The 27,489-nt window shown below is 38.5% G+C and overlaps 3 protein-coding genes and 1 long non-coding RNA gene across 6 annotated transcripts in view; 3 read left to right on the plus strand and 1 right to left on the minus strand.

The window, feature by feature from the left end:
• myo3b (myosin IIIB) overlaps positions 1–1,774 on the plus strand; it is a 136,727-nt gene extending 134,953 nt beyond the window's left edge. Inside the window, exon 29 of the mRNA XM_079880261.1 lies at positions 1,236–1,774. The gene's annotated coding sequence lies outside the window, so the exon portion shown is untranslated. The remainder of the gene's footprint in view (positions 1–1,235) is intronic.
• A 2,083-nt stretch (positions 1,775–3,857) lies between these two features.
• On the plus strand, positions 3,858–6,870 carry sp5a (Sp5 transcription factor a). The gene is made up of 2 exons (XM_079882363.1): positions 3,858–4,226; positions 5,155–6,870. The coding sequence occupies exons 1-2, from the start codon at positions 4,176–4,178 to the stop codon at positions 6,211–6,213; spliced, it is 1,110 nt and encodes a 369-aa protein (XP_079738489.1). The 5' UTR covers positions 3,858–4,175; the 3' UTR covers positions 6,214–6,870.
• LOC307165068 lies at positions 6,313–7,160 on the minus strand. Its single transcript, XR_013822398.1, has 2 exons — positions 7,124–7,160; positions 6,313–7,091 (listed from the first exon to the last, which is right to left on the minus strand). It is a non-coding gene; the product is annotated as an uncharacterized lncRNA (long non-coding RNA).
• A 4,834-nt stretch (positions 7,161–11,994) lies between these two features.
• Positions 11,995–27,489, plus strand: part of gad1a (glutamate decarboxylase 1a) — a 47,548-nt gene continuing 32,053 nt past the window's right edge. Inside the window, exons 1-8 of one of the 3 annotated variants that reach the window (XM_079881336.1) lie at positions 11,995–12,040; positions 12,153–12,421; positions 13,551–13,753; positions 17,002–17,061; positions 18,566–18,718; positions 19,879–20,121; positions 20,204–20,294; positions 27,228–27,340. In XM_079881336.1, the coding sequence (XP_079737462.1) occupies positions 13,663–13,753; positions 17,002–17,061; positions 18,566–18,718; positions 19,879–20,121; positions 20,204–20,294; positions 27,228–27,340 (751 nt within the window). In that variant the 5' untranslated portion in view covers positions 11,995–12,040; positions 12,153–12,421; positions 13,551–13,662. Of the gene's footprint in view, positions 12,041–12,084; positions 12,422–13,550; positions 13,754–17,001; positions 17,062–18,565; positions 18,719–19,878; positions 20,122–20,203; positions 20,295–27,227; positions 27,341–27,489 lie in introns of those variants that run through there. The other 2 variants (XM_079881335.1, XM_079881337.1) reach the window with 2 other exon arrangements.

The raw sequence follows: 27,489 nt of genomic DNA on the forward strand, positions 1-27,489 counted from the left end.
AACCTCTGATCCCGCTCGAGGAAGCCAGACGTGACCCCAACAATTACCGCGGGAACCGAGCGGGTCAGAGTTGCGATGCCACACACAGCGGCGAGCGGCTGGTTAAGGGACGACCTCTCCCTCATCTCCTGACCCGAGGCCCGTCAGCGCACCGCTCCTTTTAAACGCGCAGCCCGAGCACAGGCAACAGTATCAGGTTTCAGGGGAAAATGTTGGAAATTAGCAAGAGCAGAGTCAGGCTACACCGCGTCGAGGGCAGAACACAATGGCAGCTTTCTGTCAGGGAGAAACTTCAAAGGCCCGCTGAGTGACTACTCTGAGTTGGACTTTGTTGTAGATCACTGAGGAAATTCACAGATGTTTTCTCATACGAGACACCATTACAGAGGCTCTCGTACCCGGTAGCCCCGAGCATTTCTCTGCCTTTCCATCTCTCCTGCTCTTGTGTGTGAGACAGATGTGGAGACCCTTTTTTCTTTTTTAGACTTTTTTTTCCCTTATTTTCTTCTGCTGTCTGTCCAAAGAACATGAAAAGCTAGACACGGCTCTGACCTGTCCGAAGAAGACCTATATGAAGAAGCTGACTGTTGACAGTTTTATCAAAAACTCGCGGACAGCGCCGTGATCTTGACCGAAGACATCACTTAAAGTTGCGCGTCACCAGAGAACTCCTGATATTTTACAGTATTTACATATGATTTGATTAAGATCTCCCATTAACCCTTTAAAGCCTACTGTTTCTTTGGTCACTAAATTATTAACATGATAAAAACTTGGCTGAAAAAAACCTGTTGCACTCTGTCATCTGATTGTTAGTATATACTTTTTATCAAGTAAAAGACCGTAAAGCATAATTCTATAAGTCGCCCCCTTCATTTGTATCAAGTTATCAAAGAATGACTGGTAACACCTTACGATAAGGTTTCATTTGTTAACTAATATGAACAGTGAGATATATATTCATATATATATATATATATATCATAAGAGATATGAGCCATCAAATATAATGCTCAACAACAAACACATGTGCAAACTTGTATTTTTATATATATATATTTTGTATAAAGGTTTGATAAACTATTCCATTTTATAAAATTAGATTTATCGCACTATTATTTAATTTCAAGCTTTACAGGATTAAATTCGTGCATTTATGTTTTATGTAACTGCTAAAACTAATCTCCCTCTTTCTTTCTTTCTTTCTTTCTTTCTTTCTTTTTCTTCTTTTACAGATTGCCTTTTCCAGTGTTTTGCTACGAAATGTGCTGTACATATCAAATAATGAGGAACGATTATTTATGTATGCATTATTTTCTCAGTATTTGGATTTGCGTATTTATTATGAAAGGCAAACGTGCTATTTATCAGTTTTCTTAGAATAAAAATGAAGAACACATTTTATGGTTAATTATATAAGGACTCTCAAAGGCAGCCTGTTGAACTGTTAATATTTACAATAATTTGTTGCCAAACAACATGATTAGATGAGCGATGGCTGACTCACTGTGCTGCTTTTATTTCTTTCTTTTTTAAGACTGTTTGGTCTGAGCTGTTTATGAGCGACTGACCATAAAGCAAAGTGTGTGCATCCTTGTTCTCCGCATTGTTGTGTTGATATAAAACTCCCTTTTTCTGGTAATAGATTCATTCCAACTATACAGTACAGTTCACACTTCTGTGAATGGCATGTGAGTTTGGGTCGGTGTTCTCAATCCAATCTCACCAGCTGTTTTGTATCCTAATTTGTCTGAGAAATAAAGTCAACGAAATCAAGTTTGCACTTTTGTCATTTATCGTGTGCTGCTACTTTTACAACTCTTTGCATGCACCGGATGACCTGAATTACGGTTGCCGAAATGTGTGGCCGTTATTAACCTGTCTGGACCCAGGAATATGCTCTTATGTAAAGAGAGATATTTAGTTCAAACAGTGACTGTTAAGAAGAATAAACAGAATTGTGTCCCCTTGCGATTCTCTAAGGACTTCAGGAAAACTGAGCCCTCCTCCCTGTGGGATTCCCCCTCCTTCCCCCGTTACTATGTGAGAAACCTTAATCCCATCAAAAGAGCTGATCTGCTTCAACATCAAGCACTCCAAACTGCTGGAAAGGGACAGTTTAAAAAGTCATAGATTAGAGGCATCTCTCTGTGGGAGTTTGCTTGTCTTGTTTTTATTTAGTCTCATGCTCACATTGAAGCTGCGCTCACTGATGTGACAGTTTACTCGCCCGCAAAACTTAGAAACTACTAAACTTTGAAGCAATTTTCACGTGAGCACTCGTTTACGATGCTCGATTCCTGTAATATTTGTGGAGGCGTCACGTGTGTCGGAGACTGGGTTGCACTGAAAGCTTGACTGGTTCGGGGCGGAGAAGAGGGAGGAGAACTGGAAAACGTTCAGACTTTCTCAAAGACTGGATCTCCTCCTCTCGCCAGCCTGCAAATCACACAACTAAGACATCATCATCATCATCATCATCATCATCATCATCATCGTGTCATCTCCACACCTTGATGGGTCGACGTTGACTTGCACAGGGTGGTGTGGGACTGTTCTTTACTCAATAATTTGTCTTTTCAACTATGAGAACAATAAGCGCTTGTTCCTTTTGTTCTTTAGTCACAATCAATTAGTGCATGTGATTTGAGAGCCGTCCTGGTGACAACCCAGTCTTATTTTTTATTATCTGTTAAAAAACCTCTGTGGGAAAATGTGTTGTGTTTAAGACATATTTGGTGACACTTTACAATAAGGTTTCATTTGTTAACATTAGTGAATGTATTAACTAACATGAAGTAACCACGAGCAACACATTCGTTACTGTATTTGTTCATCTTTGTTAACAATTAAAAATCCAGCGTTTCATTGTTTGTTCATGTAACATCACAGTGCATTAACTAATGTTAACAAATACAACTTTTGATATTAATAATGTATCAGTAAATCTTGAAATTAACATTGACAAATATTAATTAAGCTGTAGAAGTGCAGTTCATTTATTAGTGCATGTTAACTAATGTAATGTTAACTAATGAAACCTCATTAAGTATTACCACATATTTCATGTTGGGTTATTTGTAATTCAATTAAAATGCTCACTATTAACTAGTTGCTTATTAGCATCATATTACTATGATATTGACTGTTTATTACTTATATTAATGCCTTATTCTGTATGACCGTATTTTACATCCCTTAATCCTAATACCTAAACTTAACTATTAACAACTTACCTATTAATAAGCAGTAATTATGAGTTTAGTGAGGCAAAGTCATAATAGTGAGAATTGGACCCTAATCTAAAGTGTGAGCAAATTGTATTACTGCATTTTCTTACATGCAGGACAACTTGCAATTTCTAATTGTTTAATCACTAGATTCTATTTGAACAATTCTATTTTGAAAGACACCACTGCAAACTTATCTAAGCTACATTGTGGGAATAATAACTGACTGATATGGCATGTTCACTGTGATTTTTAGAGTCAAACTCATTGTTAAGTGTAACTAATTTAGCCATTAGTCGTAAATTAAATGTTAAACTATGTGTGAACTTTATACTGAGTCAAATGGTTCCTTCCTCTTGAAGTTATCGCATAAGCCCGCGTGAGATCTCTGGAGATAACACACAGTCGCATAGTCGCACAACAAATCCTTAATTACAGAAAGGGGGATCGGGTGACTCCGGCATCCAATAGCGGGGGTCTCCAGGCGGCGAGGGGGTCTTTGATCAAGAAAATCCAATTATTTGTGTATATACATTTCCCACATAGTGATTACTTCATTAATTGTCCCGCCTTTATCCCCACCCGTCCCATCCCCCACTAATAATCAGCCCTTTTATCCAGACCAACAAACACACCATAGGAGCTTTGTGTGGATTCAGAGGATTTGCTTCCCCCTCTCAAAGAGCCGCTCTTCTTTGATGATTGGGCAGCGGCGAACTTCAAAGTCTTAAATCTCACTCCTGACTGGCTGGCGGCCCACCAAAGTCCTTATCAAATCCAAAGAAGTGATCCTTCACTCCCTCAGATAGTCCAGGGATAGCTGGAGGAGAGGACGCGACGCCACCGCGCACAACACGCACTGCACGCTCAAGTCTTTTTTATTTTGAAGAACTGAATTTGGCTGCTTTAAATCGAGAAGCTTGAGGAACTCGAGGAAGTGTTGCCATGGCAGCTGTGGCTGTGCTGAGGAACGACACACTACAGGCGTTTCTGCAGGTTCGTCAAAACTTTCCGATATTGTTGAAAATGTCGTTCGTAAAGCTTATTCTGTCGCTCGCGGAGAAACGATGCTTATTCGACTTATTTGAGTGTCTCTGAACTACGCAAACTACTGCTGATAACGAGACATTATTACTTTATTCCGCGAACTATTATTAAAACAATTTCAGATTGATCATTAAGCAAACGTGTGCACGTTAGAATTATGAGAATGCCCTTTCCATGAATTTAATTAGTTATGATTAGTATACTTTAATTAAATAGAGTTTTCAGTTCGATTTAACAGTTTTACTGTAAAAGTTCTTACTTTACAGAACTTACAGTTCGATTTTAATCATCTCTAAATTCAGTGGTACAAAAAGTGCAATAAACTTGCTACTGTAGTGTAACGCTTTCATTTCGAATGCAGTTAAACTTTTTTTTTTTTTTTTTTTTTTTTTTTTTTTTTTACATTGTATGACGATGTCAAACATCGCAGATTATTTAAGCGTCTTTTTTTTTTTAATCATAGCCTATACAAACTGACTGCTATGGCATGTTCACTGTGATTTTTGGAGCAAGCCAACAAGTCAAACTCATTGTAAGTGTGACTAATTTAGCCATTAATCGTAAATTTAATGCTAAACCACGTGTGTCAAATGGTTACTTGAAATCGATTCTAAACATATTTCACCAATGCAGCTAAAGTTATGCAAATTGAAATTAAATGTCTGTCCATAATAGTTTAATTGGCTCCTTTTGAAGTTGTATCTGCATATTGCTTCAATTCCTTCATAAACCCTGTGAAATAAAGTGCATGAGAATTTTGTAGGAATCATTGTGTGTGCAAAACGTGTGTGCAAATCTTTCCCCCAAAAGTGTTTTTTTTTTTTTTTAACCATGTGTCATGTGTAAATATTTAACATGACTCTTTCTCACGATCCAGGATCGCACTCCAAACTCCTCGCCGGAAAACAGCAAACACTCTCCTCTGGCACTTTTAGCGGCGACGTGTAACCGGATCGGTCATCATCACGGATCCGCCCACACGGACTTTATTCAAGTTCCCTACGACACGACCCTCGGGTCGCCGTCACGGATTTTCCACCCGTGGAGTAACGAGGCGAATCCCCAATCCACGCTTTCCGGCAACACCTCCTTTGGACTATCCTCCAAGTCTCACCTGCAGGGCTCCTACGCCTCCCACCATGAGCTCCCGTTAACCCCTCCGGCCGATCCCACGTATCCATATGATTTCTCTCCGGTTAAGATGTTGCCGTGTTCGATGCAGTCGTTACAGTCGAGCTGTCCGCCGACCTACGTTCCCGCCGTCAGCTACGCGGCGCCGGCCCCCATCCCACCCTCCATTCCCGGTTTTGTCCCGGGACACTCGGGCCTGGTCCATCAGCAGCCGAGACAGCTCTCTCCAAACCCGGGCGAGGATATACCGTGGTGGAGCCTTCAGCAGGGAAACCACGTCAGCCACCCGTCGCCCCTCGGTCCCCACCGCTTCCCAATCCAGAGGGGTTTGGTGTTGGGACACACGGACTTTGCGCAGTACCAGACCCAGATCGCAGCCCTTCTCCACACCAAATCCCCCTTGGCCACGGCCCGGCGCTGCCGGAGATGCCGGTGTCCCAACTGTCAGTCGTCCAGCTCCAGCGACGAGCCCGGGAAGAAGAAGCAGCACATCTGTCACATCCCCGGATGCGGGAAAGTATACGGGAAAACGTCCCACCTGAAGGCGCACCTGCGCTGGCACTCGGGAGAGAGACCCTTCGTGTGTAACTGGCTCTTCTGCGGGAAGAGCTTCACCAGATCGGATGAGTTACAGAGGCACCTGAGGACTCACACGGGGGAAAAGCGCTTCGTGTGTCCGGACTGCTGCAAGAGGTTCATGAGGAGCGACCATTTGGCCAAACACGTGAAGACGCACCAGAACAAGAAGAGCAAAAGTCACGAAAAGACTGATTACGTGAAAAGAGAAGACCTGAGACCCGTGTAGTTGACCCGGATGAACGTAGACTAGTGCAATACAACCTTCAGGATCCTAAATGAAGTGAAAAACTTTATTTTTTCATTAAAAAAGGTTCACGAGACTTACTTTTTCTTGGACTTGTAAATATCATTTTCAAGTCGTTCCTAAAGGAACCCTGGATAATGTGTCCCGTCCCTGAGCTACGCTAAACATTAACAAGTTTTAACTTGTGTTAAGATCTCTGTCTTCGGTGGAAGATTTCTTTATCCTGTAAATATATTGATAGCTTTTGTTGAATGAAAGTGTCAGTTTTTCGCTCCTTGTGGGGTGTTTTAGCATGCTATTAAAAACCATCTGTTAAACTTCCAAAATTATTGTGTGAAAATAAAGACAATGACTTGTACGTGCCATCGAAACATAAGACGGCGAGGTGGAGTTGTTATTAAAAGTGCATAGGTTTATTTTTTGAAGAGGAAAAATGCAGGTTAAATGGATGTCAAAGTTTTATAGCGTGTGAGTGTGTATGAAACGCCTAACAGAGAAACGGTGAAACTCTGTTGGGCGTCTGTGATTGAGAATCGAGCACTGTGAGATTTATCAGTTATTAGGAGACGTAGAGTTCGAAGGACGGCATTATGATTTTAAGTTAGCAAAAATGACAATAAAGCAAGCATTAACTGACGTCAGCTGTATTTTTCTGTTTTTCGTGTCACACGTGAGCATTTTGCAGATGCTGTCAGTGTTTGATGTGTAAAATACACAAACAACCCCTCCGGCTAGCAAAGAAACACTCTTCAAGTGTTTTGCGCTGCATCGAAATCTCAGAATCGCATCAATGAAAAACGTACGTGACGAACTGTACGGCAGATGTGTTACTATCATGTCATCTAAAGGTCATTTAATACCTTTTTTTTTTTTTTTTTTTTTTTTTTTATACCATCTATGGTATTAATTCTAAAATAGAATATCATTTCTGTGCTCCATCTAGATACAGCATATTCAGATGCACTGCAATAGCAGATCTAAGTTCAGTGCAGATTTTGATGTGCTCACACACACTGATATCAAATCAAGTCCATTTTAACCTCAATCTCAATGCTTTTCTGGCAGTTACCTCTAAATATAAGGAGAATGATGGTAATTGAATTGTACTGACAATTTTGAAAGGCGAAAGACATAGTTGCACATAAAGCCCACAAACTTTGGTCATTAATGAGGTTTTTCGTACAGTTTTCTTAAACCAGCATAAGTCAGATTGGAATATATGAAGGAAGTGTTTATTAATGATATTTGGAAGGGGCTTTTTGGCACGCTTCTCCAGCAACAGCGCCTCCGTTGGTAAAATCCTGGCACAAATCACTAAACGCTTGTCTAATGTTTGCCCATACTTGTGTTTAGAGGATCTAGCTATAACTCAATGTTTTCAACAGTATAGTTGTCTCTCCAGATATAAGTGCAATTTAATACAGCAACACCTTAACTAGTGCCAGGCTGCTTTAATGATTTCAATTGCAAATTGTTACAGTTCTGCATAAATTGTAAAAGGTTTTAATATCCCACTCATTTTTGTTTATTAAACGCATTATAAAATCAAATTTGATTTGGATTCATAAAACCGCTTTCTCATTGAGGACACACACTGATAGGTTATTGGTGAAGATTGTGTTTGAGTTTCTGACACTTGGGTGTTTGTAATGTGTTCCTCAAAATGTGTTTCTGTATTCTGAGGGGGGAAAAAGTATTATTGTTTTATTATGATTATTGTTTTCTCTTAAAAACACTTCTTTCCAAACTCACAGTACTACTTATAAAAAGTGTTTTAATGCATTTTGTTTCTATGTAATCAGAGAAATATGTGCCGGTTTAGTTAAACGTAATCATTTTCTGGATCTTCGTACATAAACATGATTGAGCTAAATATTTTATAACCACATTCTAAATTATTTAAAGAAGAAAAGCCCTATTTTTTTTTTTTTTTTTTTTTTACCTTAAATTATAAATATATTGATTTAACAAATAGCTTTACATTTTTTTGTTAAAACAATTATTTTACACTGAATTATATGATACACAAAATTATATGATCAACAAGTTATGACAACATGTGTTTTTACATTGCTCTAACTCATCAAAATAAGTTAAGCAATTTTCAACTTATGTTATACAAGATTCAACTCATTTTTTTAAGTCAGTTTAATGTATTTTAAGTTGAAATGACTTAATCATCCAAGCTGATTGTACTTAAAAATTTAAGGCAGCAACTTTTTTTTGTACTTCTATTATAATGAATACTTATTGTAAATATAATTTATTGTTCTTGTTGTACATGCAAAACAAGAGGACAAATGATTCAGACATTCTTTCTTGTCCCTTCACTTTCATTCATTCATGCTTGTAGCAAGTACTTTCTTTCCAGAGTGACACACAGAAATACATGTTCAGTAAGTTTGGCCTTAAAGGAATAGTTCACCCAAAAATGAAAATTCGGTTCAATCTAACATGTGCTTGTTTACTATTATAGTATTAAATGTGGGAAATGAACAGAACAGAATGGAAGAATATGGGTAACTAAACAGTTGATGGACCCATTGACTTCCATAGTTTTAGTTCCATCAACTTCTTCAAAATATCTTATTTTGTGTTCAGCAGAAGAAAGAAATTCATACAGGTTTGAAACAACTGGAGGTTGAGTAAATGATGACAGAATTTTCATTTCGGGGTGAACCATCCCTTGAAAACACCATGAGAAGCCCATAGAAATAACTGTATTTGGTTATAATGGTTAGTTAATCATGTCGTTACTAAATTCACACATTTCCAAGATGACACTTAAAAAACATAAGACAAAAGAAAGCAGAGTATTTATAATGGATTATTATTAAGAGTATTTATAATGGACCCTTTTCACAGACGGTGATGACGCATTTACAGTTATCAACATTGCAGATCTAGTAAAGTATTATATATTTTCATTTTTTTTATACACATGTATAACACTATATATTGTGTTGTATTACCTTGTCAGTAAACGACAGAAAAATGAAAAAAACGCTGCTGTGATGTTTCTAATACAACGACTGATGGAGTGATGACATCTTTCTCTCTTCTGAACAACACAATCAATCTATCTTTCGGAAAGTCATGGAAACTTTTCTTTTGCAGCAAATAGAAATACAAAAATATATATATTTGCCGTCATCTCTTTTTCATTCCTTTAGAAGTTTACACAGATTTGACGACTTCCGCTTCTGAGAACCCTGGAAATGTGAAACGGGTCCATGCGTTTCAACTGGTCTTCACAAAATAACATGTAAAGTGCTTTAGTGGATGTGTCAGTTTCGCTATAGAACGAGCAATAACTCAAATGATGGAAAATGTCCCACTACGAAGTGAAAACCTGAAGGATCTGCACCCAGTGCTGTTTCAGGTTAGGAGTAACATGTCTCAGTGTGCCCCTGCTCCAGCAAACTGAGTTCCCACGGGGCAGAACGGGCCGTTCCTCTCCTTCAGAGAGTGAGATATGGTCAGGCTATCACAACAGCACATGTGTGTTTGCTGCAGGGAGTGTGTGTTTAAGCCTCAGCGTGACCTGATCTGAATGCCACACTCTGATCTTCCTTTGATGTGAGTCTGTGTAGAGTCTGGCAGAATCAGCCTTTTAGACACACATACTTAAGCATGCATACTTCAAATCTAACATGTGCTTGTTTATTTTAGAGTATTAAATGTGGGGGGGGGGGGGGGGGAATAAATAAATAACAGAATACACCCAGGCCTAGCTGAGCATCAAAGGTTGTTTGGGGTGTTTAAGAGCATCACTTATGTCTGGAGAACGGACTGGAGTGACACTTTGCGTCAAGAGATTAAATGCATTTCTACATCTAACTCAACGTCCCGTGCTTTTTCCTTTTCCTTTCTTTTTCTTTTCTTCAAAACAACACATTCTGTTAGGCACTGAGATACGAGATGCTGTGCTAGATTGTGACTTGACTGCGTAATTGCATTTCTAAAATGGTTACTACATATGAAATATTACATAGGCTATAACATTTTTGTAAACATGTTATTAAGCTAATTGACTAAGCAGCATCTTTCCTCTAAAATATAGCGTTTTTGTGCTTTAAAAAAGTAACAATCTGCCATAGGCAATGTGCAGTGCTATGAGAAAAAAGAAAAGTGTAAACAGAGTTTGTCTGATAAATTAATAAACTTAATAAACTGCTATACTAGACTGAAACGGAAAAAATAAAACAAGTTGCCTTCGGAAAGTACACAAGAAACCAACAAAATTATTAACGTAATACTTACACACACACACACACACACACACACACACACATATATACATATATATATATATATATATATATATATATATATATATATATATATATATATATATATATATATATATATATATATACTGTATATATATATATAATTCGATTTTTTAATTTATTTAATTTTTCAGTGAACATAACTGAACATTACTGCAGGGATTGTCATTATCAGTAGTTTCCTGAACCCTGTGAGCACTTGAGCACATTAAAAAAAAAAGTCTAAAGTAAAGAACACTCTTTATGCTACACAAACATAACTTAAATATATATATATATATATATATATATATATATATATATATATATATATATATATATATTTGTTTTTTTTGTTTTTTGATTGATTGATGGTTTTTGCTTGATACATACTAAGTGTGTCTCAAGGTTTTTTAATATAAATTTAATATGCAAATGTTGTCATAATTTATTAAATTATGACAACATTTGCATAGAAGAAGCACCTGTGCAAATGACGAATGAGCTTTGCGGACAGCTACTAATATACCAGCGCCATCTTGCGACGACTTGTGGGACATTATCTCTCAGGAGCGATAGTTATGATCCATTGGCCTACAGTTCCCCTCTCTCTCTCTCTCTCTCTCTCTCTCTCTCTCTCTCTCTCTCTCTCTCTCTCTCTCTCTCTCTCTCTAAATAACGTTTAATCACATCCATAGACCTGCAAAATCAAAACAGACAACATTAAAAGTAGGCTTATTCGTCATTTTGTAATGACGCCAGTGTCTACATTCTACGGAAAAATGTTTGATAGCAAACACACATAGTTACGCTGTTAAAATATAAGGTTTTAAAATGACCAATAAGTGTTTGCCTTATCAAGAAAGAATGTTTAAATATAAATTCCTTTGGACTACAGATACTGTAGTACAACCCGAAGCTCCAGCATGGCTTTCTGAGGAACCAGCCAGTGTTCGACGGAAAGTGATTCTTCATTGAGGGTTCTCTGAGTTGAGGAACCAGTGAAGAAATGAATGTTTTGTTGGAGTCACTGTACAGATGTGTGTGACGAAGAGAAGGAGCTGTCCAGCTGCTGAAACCTGCACAAATACTCACATCATGCAAACATGATCAGTTGTATTCCTATACACTCCATTCCTGCGTGTCAAATCACATCAAGATAGGGAAAATAATGCTTAAGGAAATCTAATCAGGTTCCTTGGTGAAAAAATGTAAAACTGCATGCGTGAACTACGAATATGTGAGTGAACCGCGGGAGTGTAACTCAGTAATTGAACGCTTGCTGCCACCATGTGGAATCCTTCTTCAACATCAGTCTGAAAAGCGTTCGTTGCCAACATTCAAGACTAAAACTTCTGAGACATGAGCTTGTCTTTTCAAGGTTAAGAGGACGGCTTGTCCCATAAACATATAAATCTCCGAGTTCAGTGCTAAAGCAGCCTATGGATATTCATTATAAACAACCAGTTCAAAAACAGGTGCTGAAACACACATGACATTTAGTGTTCTGCAAACTCTGTCGTCCTTGATCTACCAAGGTCAGAACGACACAGAGTCCTCTGAACAGGAATTATGCGTTGTGTTGGGTTGTGTGTGGCTGTTGTGTTCAACTTGAAAAGTGTTTGTTCGTGACTTGCTTTCTCGTTTAAGCGCAAAGTCCTGCGGGAACGCGTGCCAGAGCTGTCGTAACGCGCATGCCGCGAGATGTGTTTCAGAGGCAGTGTGATGTTGTGCAGGTTCGAGGATTACAGCCGTGCGTCTGCGCATAAACAGCAGCAGCGAGTCAAACACTGCCTCGGAAAGGTCATCGCGATCCTTCAGTGAGGGTTCAGCTGATTCTGGAGGACTGAGGCGCGAGCACATTTACTTGCGTGGAGGGTTTGGACACTGTTGCGATTCTCTCTAGATTCCTTCACCAGGTAAGCGGCTTCCTTCACTTTTTTTTAAATGTTTCTGTTGATCATGTCAAGTAAAACCGTAAATGATCCATCTAACAGGTGCTTCACACAGTCATGCGTTCAGTAAATCTCAGTGCCTTCAGTCGGTAAAACTGTGTATTATGTCTGGGGAGTTCTCTGGAAAAAAAAAATTTGCCTATATTTGAACCTAATAATGGCGATCTATATTGCATAAGGACATAAAATCAGGTTTCTATTAATCTTCCAACAGTCATCAATTTCAATCATCCATTCGTCATCTGAATTGAGAAATCAATATGCACCATTTCTTAATCAATACTTACGTGTTTGGGCTATTAATCATGACATTGTGTGATTCCTATTATTGGCATGATGATGAGCCAAATCCATTTCTGAGAAAGAAACTTGCAGAGCCCTGTTTCAGTTCACAGGGATTATTTCAATGCAGACGTCTTAAAAGGATCTGACATCTAGCCTACTGATCCACACTTCCAAATAAAGGTCGCAAACGCGGGTTTTGCAGTGATTGTATAGAATAACCATTTTGGGTTCCCAAAAGAACCTTTCAGTGAACTGTTCTTAAAAGAACCAAATCTAAAGAACCCCTTTCCACTATAAAGAACCTTTTGTGGGATGGAAAGGTTCCGTGGATGTTGAAGTTTCTTCGTGGAATCACAGATTCCAATAAATAACTTTTATTTTAGTTGCGTTCTCAGTAAACAAACAAAACACAATTATCACGGGTTTGTTTGTTCTTGGCTTATCTGACTTATTTAGCGAAGTTATAGCTTAAAAAAAAAACTAATTAAGGGCTCGGCAACCTGTGTGTGTAGACTGTTAGAAAAGAGGATTCATTCAGGGTTCAACGATTTTAATACTTTCATTTGAAAGAATCCTTCGTGCTGAAATGGGTCTTTGTTAAGGTTCTGTTCTAATGCACTTTACTTTTTCCAGGTCTCTATTTCCAGGACTCTATTTCCAACCTAAAGAACTTAAAGTGTTTGAAATGTCAAAGAAAACAATAAAGTGCCACAGACAGGCTGTTTGAAACCAACGATGTTTTCTTTTGGGCTTTAAGGTGTAAAATCTGCTTGAATGTAATAATGATAAAGAAGCATTGCTTCTGCAGGTGTTGCTGCATCCCTCGTGAATCTCCCCTATAGAGTCAGCTTGACTTGTGTTGTCTGCTGAAACAGGAGCAGTTTCTCTGGAAGTGATTGAGGACTTGAACACTTGTGGTGATGGCTGCGTCGGCACCCTCCTCTTCCTCCTCTTCCTCCTCTGGCGGCGATCCGGATCCCAACTCGACAGATTTACGGCCACCTTCGTCAAGTAGGTCCATCACCTTAAACCGCTATTTCACTCCGGCTATTTGCTTTGTGGCCAACGTCATTAATCTTGTCGGCGAGGCGGGAAAACGGCGCTATTCGCTACGCGTCAGGACCAACAAATCACCGCAGCATTGAGCGTCAGACAGACAGGCAGACAGACAGTCAGACAGATAGACATGCAGACATACAGACAGACAGTCAGTCAGACAGACAGACATGCAGACATACAGGCAGACAGACAGACAGACAGACAGTCAGACAGACAGACAGACAGACAGACAGACAGACAGACAGACATGCAGACATACAGACAGACAGTCAGTCAGACAGACAGACAGACAGGCAGACAGGCAGACAGGCAGACAGACAGACAGACAGTCAGATAGACATGCAGACATACAGACAGACAGTCAGTCAGACAGACAGACATGCAGACATACAGGCAGACAGACAGACAGACAGTCAGACAGACAGACAGACAGACAGACAGACAGACAGTCAGACAGACAGACAGACAGACAGACATGCAGACATACAGACAGGCAGTCAGTCAGACAGACAGACAGGCAGACAGTCAGACAGACAGACAGACAGTCAGACAGTCAGACAGACAGACAGACAGACAGACAGACATGCAGACATACAGACAGGCAGTCAGTCAGACAGACAGACAGACATGCAGACATACAGGCAGACAGTCAGTCAGACAGACAGACAGACAGACAGACAGACAGACAGACAGACATGCAGACATACAGGCAGACAGACAGACAGACAGACAGACAGACAGTCAGACAGACAGACAGACAGACATGCAGACATACAGACAGACAGTCAGTCAGACAGACAGACATACAGTCGACAGACAGTCAGACAGAAAGACAGACCGGCAGACAGACAGGCAGACAGACAGACAGACAGACAGGCAGTCAGACAGACATACAGACAGACAGACAGACATACAGTCGACATACAGTCGACAGACAGACAGTCAGATAGACAGACAGGCCGGCAAACAGTCAGACAGACAGGCAGACAGACAGACAGGCAGACAGACAGACAGTCAGATAGACAGACAGACAGGCAGACAGACAGGCAGTCAGTCAGGCAGTCAGACAGACACACAGACAGACAGACATATAGTCAGTCAGGCAGTCAGACAGACAAACAGACAGACAGTCAGACAGACAGACAGACAGACAGACAGGCAGTCAGGCAGTCAGACAGACAGAAAGACAGACCGGCAGACAGACAGACAGACAGACAGACAGACAGACAGACAGACAAACAGACAGTCAGTCAGACAGACAGACAGACAGGCAGTCAGACAGACAGGCAGTCAGACAGACAGACAGACAGACAAACAGACAGTCAGTCAGTCAGTCAGACAGACAGACAGGCAGGCAGGCAGACAGACAGACAGACAGACAGACAGACAGGCAGTCAGACAGACAGACAGACAGACAGACAAACAGACAGACAAACAGACAGTCAGACAGACAGACAGACAGACAGACAGACAGACAGGCAGTCAATCAGACAGACAGAGAGACAGACAGACAGACAGACAGGCAGGCAGGCAGACAGACAGACAGACAGACAGGCAGTCAGACAGACAGACAGACAGACAGACAAACAGACAGACAAACAAACAGACAGTCAGACAGACAGACAGACAGACAGACAGGCAGTCAATCAGACAGACAGAGAGACAGACAGACAGACAGAGAGACAGACAGACAGACAGACAGACAGACAGACAGACAGGCAGTCAGGCAGTCAGGCAGTCAGACAGACAGGCCGATGCTGCTGTCAGCACTGCTGATGGCCTTTACAGTAAACAGTAAACAGTAAACACACCTGCTCACAGCAATTAGAAAACACAACTCTTATCCATCATTATCCGTTTTAAATACATTTTTGACTTGCTAGAACATGTATTGCTGTCATGTATTATTATTATTATTATTATTATTATTATTATTATTATTATTATTATTATCATCATTATTATTATATTAGGCTATTTTAAATGTATTATTTACAATTATTTATCATTGAAATTACTTATTATTATTATTATCATCATCATTATGAATACAGGACAATTCTATAGCGTCAGTATTGAAATAAATATTTTTTGTCATCTCGGTCTACAAGGAAAAAACAGGAGCGAGTCTGTCGTCAGTAGAAGTGTGTAATTGTATGAAGTGCATCTGTAATTGTGTAAATCAGCACTAATGTCTCGCTGCTCGCTTCTGTGTGATGGCGGAGGCGCGCTCTGTTTATGACTTTCCTCATGACAGGGACAGAAACGGCTCTTCAAAAATTAGTCACGGCATATTGTGACTTCGTGTAGGCTATAGGCTACGGTAAATAAGCCTATTAAGTCCTGGGTTCGGTAATTTAATGACAATAAATTGGTTATTAGTCAGTTATTGAAATGCCTTTTATTTTCAAAAACGTTCACTGATAAGAGTAAAATTAAAACATAAAAATGCCAATTTAAAAGAAAAATGTCAGACGGACTTCGGAAGTCTTCAATTAGGCTATATATTTTAATAATAGGCTATAAAGTATAGGGTTAGGGTCAGGGTTAATATAAAGTAGAGTATAAAAAAAACATATTTATTTATTTATTTATTTATTTATTAGGCCTATATATATATATTTTTTTTTACATTTTCCAAACCGAAAAATTATCTCTATAGTCATTCAATAGAATTATCCTCTTGAACTTGAAATGTTTAAGTCTGTCAAACTTTTCAGAATAATATGTCCATAAAGTGGTTAAAATATATCGGCCATTTTTTTTTTATTATTATTTTTTTATTGTTTTAGACATTTGTGAAGATTAGCCTACATTTAGAAATATATAATTTCGTCAGATTTCAAATAATCCTTTTTTCCCTACATGCCACTTTTATACCAATGGCAATTATACATCAACAGTTGAAAACGTTTGAATGCTCCTGAGAGGAATAGAGGAGTTCGCCATTGTGAGGAGAATGTGGCGGGAGTGTGTGTGGTCCGACAGAGATAACGCGCTGGTAAATGGGGCTGAACTCAGGGTTTGGGCCGCAGGGGCGGGGCGGCACCAGATGGAGGCTCCTGTCCTGATCTAGCCTGGTGAATTATGTTTAGCTGCCCACATTAATTTCATATTAGTAGCATAAATGATGGCGCATTTACCGCTTGGGTAAATTTAAGAAGATGGTTTTTAGAGGTTCCGCCGTTTCCTCCCCGTAGACTATGACTGGAGTGGAGTCGCTCATGGATGTACAAGGAAACTTGGAATGAAGATATGCGGTAAGTTGAAAACATTATTTATTTATTTTTTTACTCCTTTATAAACAAATCAGTGACTAAGATGGAGGTATTTTGGGGTTTGTATAGGCTTGAAATACTGTGCCAATAAAAAAAATAAAAAAAAATAAACTATTGCATTATACGGTATGCATTATGTCTATTAATTGGTTTTTAATGAGCAGACGTGTCATGTAGCGCCCCCTTTTGGTGGTTTCAGCTCTGTCACCAAAGTGACAGTCAACAGCACCTCAATTAGCCTACCTCAATTATAGCATGAATGGAGCAGAAGCCTGCAAATGCGTTTCCTTTTAAAGCCAAATTTAAAGGGGTGAGTGTGTGACTCATGCTGATCATCCGAAACACCGAAGATGCTCTGCAGACTAAATAACCCACCGATGGGGGAAAAAACATAACATTCTGAATATTAGAGAATTTGCTTAATGTTTATTCATTTGCTTAAACATAATCACATGATTTAAAGAGAAAATCCCTTCGAAAAGGTGAAAGAATAGCTTTTTTTTGGCGATTGTTTTAAGACGTGAGCCGGTAAATCACCCTGTGTCCCAAGAGAATTTATTCTCAATGGAAATCTATTAAATGGCAATTCGTCAAGCCTCTGTTTTGCCGAGATAACATATGCTTTCAAAAGAAATGGTCTTCCATGAATTAGTCGTGCTATAATAAATCGGTTTATGGTTGTGTTTCATTACAGACGAATGGAATATGTAGACCTAAATATAAATGGTCAAATATAAATAACACTTCCTTTAAAATTACAATAACATGGATTCAATTTCCTCCTATCTGAAAAACGATTTAAATGAAATATTACGCTATTTTACCATAGGTTGATTTGGCATAGCCTACTTTCATGTCGCTCTCACTGCCGTGTAGAGAGAAGAGTGTTCATAAGCACCGCTTGAATGATCTCATATTGAGCTGATGAAGATGAAGATGAGGAGAATGAGGAAGCTGCAGCAGAAGACAGAATGAAACAATCTGCTGTGTCGTTCATGCGGATGGAAAGAGCTTCTGTTGTTAAGGACATAATCTGACGTTGTGATAAATCGAATTCCTCTATAATTAATGCAATGTGTTGAGATCTTAAAATCTGCTCTCAGATAGATATTTAGGTTGTTGTTTTTTTAGCTACTGTTAAAACCTAACCTATACAAAATTAAATTATTTTTATTTGTTTTAGCATGTATAAGCTGCGGTGGTCCCTGACATCATCAGTTTGCGCTCATTTCAGCTTCTCTGTGGTGGTGATGATGATGATGATGATGATGAAGGTTCATTGGGCATCTAAATCACTGTTATTCTGATGTCATCAGTGGTGACCTCCCCCTTGATAACCTGTGCCATAAATACACATGAGTCGGACAGTACAGCCCAACTGCTCCGATCTCGAAGAGACGTTCAATCATTTGTGTTCAATTATTTGCTGCAATGTTTGGGAACGGGGGTCGCTCATTTCAGTCTTCCTCTGTGTGTAATAATGTAGGGTTTTTGCAGAAGAACAATAATGTTGAGGACAAGAGCCGAATTGTCGGGTTTTTTAACGATCAGCAGCCTAAGAGCATTTTAACGCGGGACAACGAGCGAGAGTCTGGCTTCAGGCGCACAGAGACTGACTTCTCCAATCTGTACGCAAGAGGTGAGAGACTCAACTTTATTTCCAGACCATTAGAGAGAAGAAACAGTAGCAGACAGTACAAAATATAATACAATACAAAACAGTAATAAAACAAAGAGTTAAAAAAAATACCAATATTTTCTCATATGTGACTGTAGCACCACAATTTTGCCTTTGGTTTGACAAACAGCAATAATAGCGTTCTGTCAATTATCAAGCCCACAAATAAATGTATACATTAAACTTTTTTTTTTCTGCAGAATCCTCATACAGTTATTAGGCAACCTGAAGCTTACATAGAGTTTTCTGTGCATAATGGTGATTATACTATATACCAGCATCTTTTGTGGGTTAAATTTAAAAAAAGTGAGGCTTTTTCTTTTTCCCTGCATGCGAAACGAAAACGTTTCTTTTTTGCCTTTTAAAATAACTATTTTCTGGTTATTCCAGAACTGTTCATTGTACAAAATATAGAAAATAGAATTTGCATTTGGATACTTTATATTAGAAGAAAATGTTTATATTAAAGTTATTTGTGTTTTAGAATAAATTAAAAAAGGTTCAAAAATGAAATTCCATGGTTTAAAAGCAGAGAGTGTTAGAGTACATCAAAGCATGGGCCTAGAAAAGTCTGTTTGCCAAACCAAAAGTAAATTCACAAGTAGTTCGAGTAGATTCTTTCTTCTTAAACTTGATCTGTTTATAGAGTCTGTGTTGACAGTGTATTTCTTCCTTAAATGATTTGTAAAATATCTTTCTGCCAGAAGATTTGACAAAAATGTCACCATGATTTACATTTATGTAAATGCTTTGTATGAATTACCTTTATGACATTCCTGTAACATTATTTTCATTTAAAATATTCTGCTTTGCACAAAATATATAATGACATATTACACATGACACACAATAACATATAATTACATATAACAAGAAAACAAAAACATTTGGGTAACACTTTATTTTAGTGTCTTGTTACATGTAGTTACAAATAGTAATAAATGATGCATAATTACATGCAACTAACCCTAAACTAAACCTTTACCCTATAGTAGTTTATTATTATTACTCCTTAAATGTATAATTACACTGTAACAAGGACACCTTAAAATAAAGTGTAACCAACATTTGTGTAGAACAGCAATTTAACTGATAAAACTGTGTAACACAATTTGTCACAGATCTGCTTCCTGCTAAAAATGGAGAGGAGTACACCATGCAGTTCCTGCTGGAGGTGGTGGAGATCCTCACTAATTATGTGCGGAAGACCTTCGACAGATCCACAAAAGTGCTGGACTTCCATCATCCGCACCAGCTGCTGGAGGGCATGGAGGGCTTCAACTTAGAGCTGTGTGATCAGCCCGAGAGCCTGGAGCAGATCCTGGTGGACTGCAGGGACACGCTCAAATACGGAGTCCGGACAGGTGACATGCTCTTTCAGTCCTGTTGACTTGTAAAAAAAAAGCATCAGTATCACATTCTCTCCTCCTTTCTCTTTCCCTGCAGGTCACCCAAGGTTTTTTAACCAGTTGTCTTCAGGTCTAGACATCATTGGCTTAGCTGGAGAGTGGCTAACCTCCACTGCCAACACTAACATGTGAGTTCCAGCTTCCTTCCATTCACTTGTGATTTGTAACGTTTCGATGAAAATTATGACGAGGCAAGGCAAGATGACGGATCTTTAGCAGGATAAACATTCATTATACTGCGGGACTGTTGAATGCTTGACTCTGATTGGTTGATGAATGTTCTAAGGTGCGCAGGTCTTGACCGCATTACATATCACTTCGCCAAATTGTTTCAGTTATTTCAAAGGTCCTTACAGACAACAACAGCAAAAGAAACAAAACCCACAGCGACACTGATCCAGCAAATAAATATAGTAAACAACAGGATAAAAATGACAAATTATTTCCATGTTTTTTGCCACAAAATTACATTTTATTATGTACGGACAGCACATTCTCCCGCTCTTTTTCCCACTCAAAACGCACACACAAACTAATATTTTATCAGTAAAACCGTTTAGAAACTTAAAGCTACATGACATTTCTCTCTAGCGAGGAAATAACGGCGCTGTTCTTGAAGCAGATAAACTTACAGATTAGTAGAGACGCTGCTCCCGAACACTGTTAAGAGACACACATACTTTGGTAATTCACACACGTGTAACATCTATCTATCTCTCTCTCTCTCTCATCTGCTATCAATGGCTCAAGTCTCCGTTGCTAATTCCAAAACGTCATTTTAGAGCTAGTAATGGAGGCGAGGGATTAGATGTGTAAGAAATTAGTCCTACACACATGAGCATTTTAAGGACAAAAACCTGACAAATGCCTTGAAAAACATGATCTGAACAATGTCTTGAGGTGTGGTAACCGAAGTATAAACTGAATAATTGACTCCGGTCCATTGAATTATTGAAGAAAAAAAAATGCACACCCGAGGTGAAACGGCCACTAGGAAAAAACTGAGAGAACTGAGGGCAATATATACACACAAGATAATGAGCTGAAAGGAAACAGGTGACAGATAATCAATGAACTAATGAATAACCATGACAACCAATGAAAATGGATTTCATTTGAGGAAGTAAATTGATTTGACCAAATTAGCCCCTTTAGCAATGTGACCATGTAAGACTGTATTTACACTGGCTATGAAGTTTTACAGTGCTTGCAAGACAGAACTGCACGTATATTCCCCAGGGCTTGTTATGAAGCCTTAACCCTGTATATTAAAAATTCTACCATTAACTTAGCCCAAACCATTTATTGTACTGCTTAAGTTCAAACTTTGTAAGTTCATTTTAGTTTTAGATCTGTTATCATTTTTTTTAAAGAACTATGTTTAAAAACAGATTGCAGTTTGAAAATATTCCATTGGCTTGCTGTTGAACGTTCAAATTGACATCAGTGACAGTGTTTAAACATAAAGTCATCTTTACATCATGCACAGCTGACAGAAAACATGACTGTGCTGATGCAGCATTTCATTTACAGAGAATCAAAAACATACATTTAAACTAAGCCTAAGACTTAGGAAAAGCATATAAAGAGTAATGTTGCTCCACTGGAGACTGGAATAAAATGTCCTGTGATTGGCACTTACCTGAGTGTGCTGAAAACATAATAGTTTTCAGCAGAAAAGCTCCAGTGATATGTGACGGAGTGTTTTGAGACAGCGTGCAGATGGAAACGTCCAGAATGTAGAGTAACACCTCATTGGTCAAGGCTAATTTACAGCTACACGCTGAGACACAGTGCCAGCTGAGCCTCCGACACAATACACACCCCCATCATCCCTTACACTCATCCATCTATCCATCCTATGTAACCATCCATCCATTCCTCTACTCATCCTAAAGCAGACTGGTATCTGTGAGAAATATTTGACAGTCAAATGACACGGATGGCTGGAATGGTCTAATGACTCTATTGTCAGATTACAAAACTAAAAGGAAGTTTAATTCTACTCTCTGAGTATTTTTATTGGTCCACTGGGATGTTCTTCATTGATGGGAGGACAACAGCAGTGAATACCCTGGCCTTGTTTGACCTCTGAGGGTCAGAGATTTAATGATGTCTTTCACAGTCCATGCCCAAATTCTCCTTTGATCAATAGTCAAGTCACCTTCATTTATACAACGCTTTTAACAATATGGACTGTTTCAAACCAGCTTTACAGTGATAATAGGAAATGAAAGTAACAGAGATTGTTTTGGCTTTACAGCAGCTCTAGAATAAAAGTTATTGTACAGCTAAAGTTAGTTTGCTGGATCCTGGATCCGGCGGACTGCGGTAAACCTCGGGATAAACAGAGAGACTAATATTACCGTAGACGCCATTCTTCTTATGATGTAACGAGTACATCAGGATTCATGGGGAGTGTTCCCGGTTCCGGCTGACCTAATCTATGCAGCCTAACATTGAATTATAGAAGTTTATAATGTATTATGTGAATGCTAGGTCAAAGAGATGTGTTTTTAGTCTAGCTTTGAACTGACAGAGTGTGTCTGCTTCCTGGACAATGTTAGGAAGACTGTTCCAAAGTTTTGGTACTAAATAGGAGAAGGATCTACCGCCAGCAGTCGATTTTGATATTCTAGGTATTATTAACTGGCCGGAATTTTGAGATCGCAATAGACGTGAAGGACTATAATGTGTTAAGAGCTCGCTCAAGTTCTGCGGAGCTAAACCATTTAGTGCTTTGTAAGTAATCAGCAATATTTTAAAATTTATACGATGTTTAATAGGGAGCCAATGCAGTGTTGACAGAACTGGGCTAATATGGTCATACTTCCTGGTTCTGGTAAGAACTCGAGCTGCTGCGTTTTGGACCAGCTGTAGTTTATTTATTAAGCATGCAGGGCATCCACCCAGTAGAGCATTACAATAATATAGCCTTGATGTCATGAACGCATGAAAATGCTGTTTTACAGATACTAGACACGTGACTTTCAAATGAAAGATTGGTATCAAAGAGCACACCCAGGTTCCTAACCGACGACGAAGACTTAACAGAGCAGCCATCAAGTGTTAGACAGTATTCTAGGTTATTACATGAGGACGTTTTATGTCCAATAATTAGAATCTCTGTTTTTTCAGAGTTAAGTAGTAGGAAATTACTATTCATCCAGTTTTTTATATCAGCTATGCATTCCGTTAATTTTGTGAATTGTTAAGTTTCGTCAGGGCGTGAAGAAATATACAGCTGAGTATCATCGGCATAACAGTGAAAACTAATGCCATGTTTCCTAATGATATCTCCTAATGGTAGCATGTACAGAGTGAACAGCAACGGTCCTAGTACTGAGCCTTGTGGTACGCCATACTGAACTTCTGATCGATAAGACATCTCTTCATTTACTGCTAATGGTCAGATATGTATGATTTAAACCATGCTAGTGCAATTCCACTAATGCCAACAGAATTTTCGAGTCTATTTAAAAAAATGTTGTGGTCAATAGTATCAAATGCAGCTAACACTAATAGAGAGATACAACCACGATCGGATGATAAGAGCAAATCATTTGTGACTCTAATGAGAGCTGTCTCAGTACTATGGTACGGTCTAAATCCGGACTGAAAATCCTCACAGATACCATTTCTTTCTAAAAAGGAACATGGTTGTGAAGATACTGCCTTTTCTAGTACAGGTATCTTTGACAGAAAAGGTAGATTCAAGATCGGCCTGTAATTCTACTAACTATTCAACTAATTCTGTAGGATCAAGTTTAATTAATAATATTAAGAAGAGGATCCTATGACCTCTGGAAGCATCTCTTTCAGTAGCTTAGTCGGTATAGGGTCTAACACACATGTTGTCGATTTAGATGATTTAACGAGTTTAGAAAATTTTTCCTCTCCTATAGCAACGAATGAATCAAATTTTTCCTCAGGGAGACTACAATGCACTGCCTGATGTGATACTGTAGTACATGATTGCATAGTTATACATTTCTCCCTGATATTATCAATCTTGTAAGTAAAGAAGTTCATAAAGTCATTACTGCTGTGCTGCTTGGAAACGTCCGGTGTTGGAGCTTTATTTTTCGTTAATTTAGCCACTGTTTCAAATAAATACCTAGGGTTGTGTTTGTTTTCTTCTAATAGGGTTGAAAATTTGTTTTTAAGGCCTTTCTGTACGCAATTGTGCTCTCTTTCCATGAAATGCGAAATACCTCTAGTTTTGTTTTCTTCCAGTTGCGCTCCATTTTTCTGGCTGCTCTCTTAAGGACCTTGTGTGCTCGTTGTACCACGGCTTTGGACTATTTTCTTTAATCTTCTTTAAGCGCAATGGAGCAACTGTGTCTAAAGTGCTGGAAAAGAGAGAGTCAAAAGTTTCTGTCGCAATATTGAGTTCTTCTAAGCTATCCGGGATGCTGAGATGATGAAACTGATCGGGAATATTATTAATAAAGCAATCTTTAGTGGCAGAAGTGATAGGTCTAACATATTTGTAACACTGAGTCAGCTTTGCAGCCTTGGCTAAATGTAATTTACACGAGACTAGATAATGATCTGAGATGTCATCGCTCTGCTGCAGAATTTCAACGGCATCAACATTGATTCCATGTGATAATATTAGATCTAGGGTATAATTACGACGATGAGTAGGTCCTGACATGTGTTGTCTAACTCCAATAGAGTTAACAATGTCTTTTAATGCCAATCCCAATGCGTCTTTTTCGTTATCCACATGTATATTAAAATCACCAACAATTAGGACTTTATCTGCAGCCAATACTAACTCTGATAGAAAGTCTGTATGGTGCCCTGTTGGCCTGTATACAGTAGCCAGCACAAATCTCAAACGTATCATTTACATTAGATAGTGTTACATTAAGCACCAACACTTCAAAATAATTATATTTGAAACTAGACTTCTCAGTAATTCTGAAGATATCACTATAAATTTCAGCAAAACCTCCCCCTTTGCCTTTCAGACGAGGTTCATGTTTATAACAATAATTTTGCGGGGTGGACTCATTTAAAGTAATGTAATTCTGTCAAACACAGCACATCTAGGTTATAATCTGTGATCATATCATTAACAATAAGTGCTTTTGAAGTAAGGGATCGAATATTCAGCAACCCGAGCTTTATCATTTGTTCATCCGTATTATATTTTACTTGTTTTTAAATAGTTTGAACATCAATACAATTTTTACCCTTAAATGGGTTTAGGGAACTTTTTTGTATTTCCTAATTCGGGGAACAGACACAGTCTCTATATGATGATATCTAGGTGAAAGAGGCTCTATGTAATGGGATTTATCTGACCTCAGTGACGCGAGGCCGCTAGCAGACGGTCGGTTTAGCCAGTCTGTCTGCCTCCTGACCTGAGCCCCAATTCATGTTTGAGCTCGAAGACTATGTGCCAATAAATTATTTACTCCTCATTCTCAGATGTACTTCCCTCTATTTAGGCTATTTAACTTTATCATTGTAGCCTACTAGAGCGCTGAATTTGTACGTTTGACTGAATTGTTTGCTTTATTTCTAATTGTATAAGAATCTTATACCTTTTACTTATACTTTTGTAATAGCTATTATTGATCATTAAAACTGACATTTAACAAAAAGAGACAGGGTTGTGTTTAATGACATATTTAATTTTATTACAGTTAAGATAATCAGAGTACATATGCACATATTGCCTGAACAACATATTAATATGTTTAATATTTTTAAAATGTAAACAAAAAGAGGCAGGGTTGTTTTTAATATTTCATTTTGTTATTAATATACATGCAGCAGTGAATATAATCAATGTAGGTGTTGCCTGAATCACATTTGTGTGACTATTAATATATTTACGTTTTTTTTTTTTAAGAAAACGAAAAGAGGCAGAGTGGTGTTTTATAACATATTTAGTTTTATTGTTACCTAAAATTAGGAAACCGGAGTAGTCAGAGAGAGCTGAGTGACGCTATCAAGAACACTTCTGTTCCATTTGTAGAATTCCTGGCAAGTCCGAATTACCAAGGACTCAAATCTGAACTTTGCGTACTTGTTTATTGAGAAACGCCTTTTGTTCTTTGATAACATTAATGACATGACATGCCGGCTTATTAGGCTGCTGTCACTTTAAGACACACATGACGCAGATCTGACACACATCCTATTTTCTAACAACTCTTTATGTTCATTTAACACTTTTTAGCTCATTTAAGACTGTGCTTATGAGGATACTCAACAAAATGGGAATTTTGACAATTTAGTTTTTGTCCGTTTAAGCACAAAAGTCTGTTCAAGCAGCGTTAACACATTAATGTTGACATATATAATCTACCTTTAAAACAGCTTTTACAAAAACAAAATTTAATATGGAGATGGCACAAAAAATGCCAAATCCAAGAAGAAGAAAAACCTGCTAGAGAATTGCACTTTTGACACTAAACCTCACTGTTACTAATGCTGCCTTCACGTGCTATCGGAAATGTTCTACTTCCTACTTCTGAAGTTGTGATTACGAGCTCCTCGCATACAAATTTTGACTTGAGAAGGCGTTCATGTCCTATTTTTTAATTAGGAAACAACTAGTATTTACGATAATGATTTCCCCATGTGACAACTAGCCCCGGTCTCCCCTAGTATTTGTCTTCACCTTTAATGTTTGCACATGTTCCTGCTGTCAGTAAATTATATGTCAGTACTGTTTATATTGATTAGACAGAACTGCATGAGCACCTGACATTTGCATGTACTAATGAGCTGCTCATCATTGCTAATCACCACGGAGGATTATTGACTGGTGCTAAAAGGCTGAAGATGCCTCAGAATGATTCTGTGATGGATTGAACAGACTTACATAAATACAGTACAGTTAGTGAATTAGGCTACCTCCTGCCGTCAAGACACTCATTAATGTGGGACGAGTAGAAATGAAGTGTGTGTGTGTGTGTGTGTGTGTGTGCGTGTGTGTGTGTGTGTGTGTGTGTGTGTGTGTGTGTGTGTGTGTGTGTGTGTGTGTGTGTGTGTGTGTGTGTGTGTGTGTGTGTGTGTGCGCGTGTGTGTGTTTACAGGTTCACATATGAGATTGCACCAGTGTTTGTACTGATGGAACAGCTCACCCTGAAGAAAATGCGAGAGATTATTGGTTGGCCAAATGGAGAGGGCGATGGAATTTTCTCACCAGGTATGGCCATTTAATCCACAGAATAATTAAGAATTCTAGATTAAAAGTCACTATGTAATTTTTATTTTTTTTTCGAATTTAAGAAAATTGAAATAATAATTCAATACATATTTTTCCAAAATATGTTTTTGTCTTACCCTGATTCATTA

Source organism: Squalius cephalus, assembly GCF_949319135.1.
Source record: "Squalius cephalus genome assembly, chromosome: 9".
NCBI lineage: Eukaryota > Metazoa > Chordata > Actinopteri > Cypriniformes > Leuciscidae > Squalius > Squalius cephalus.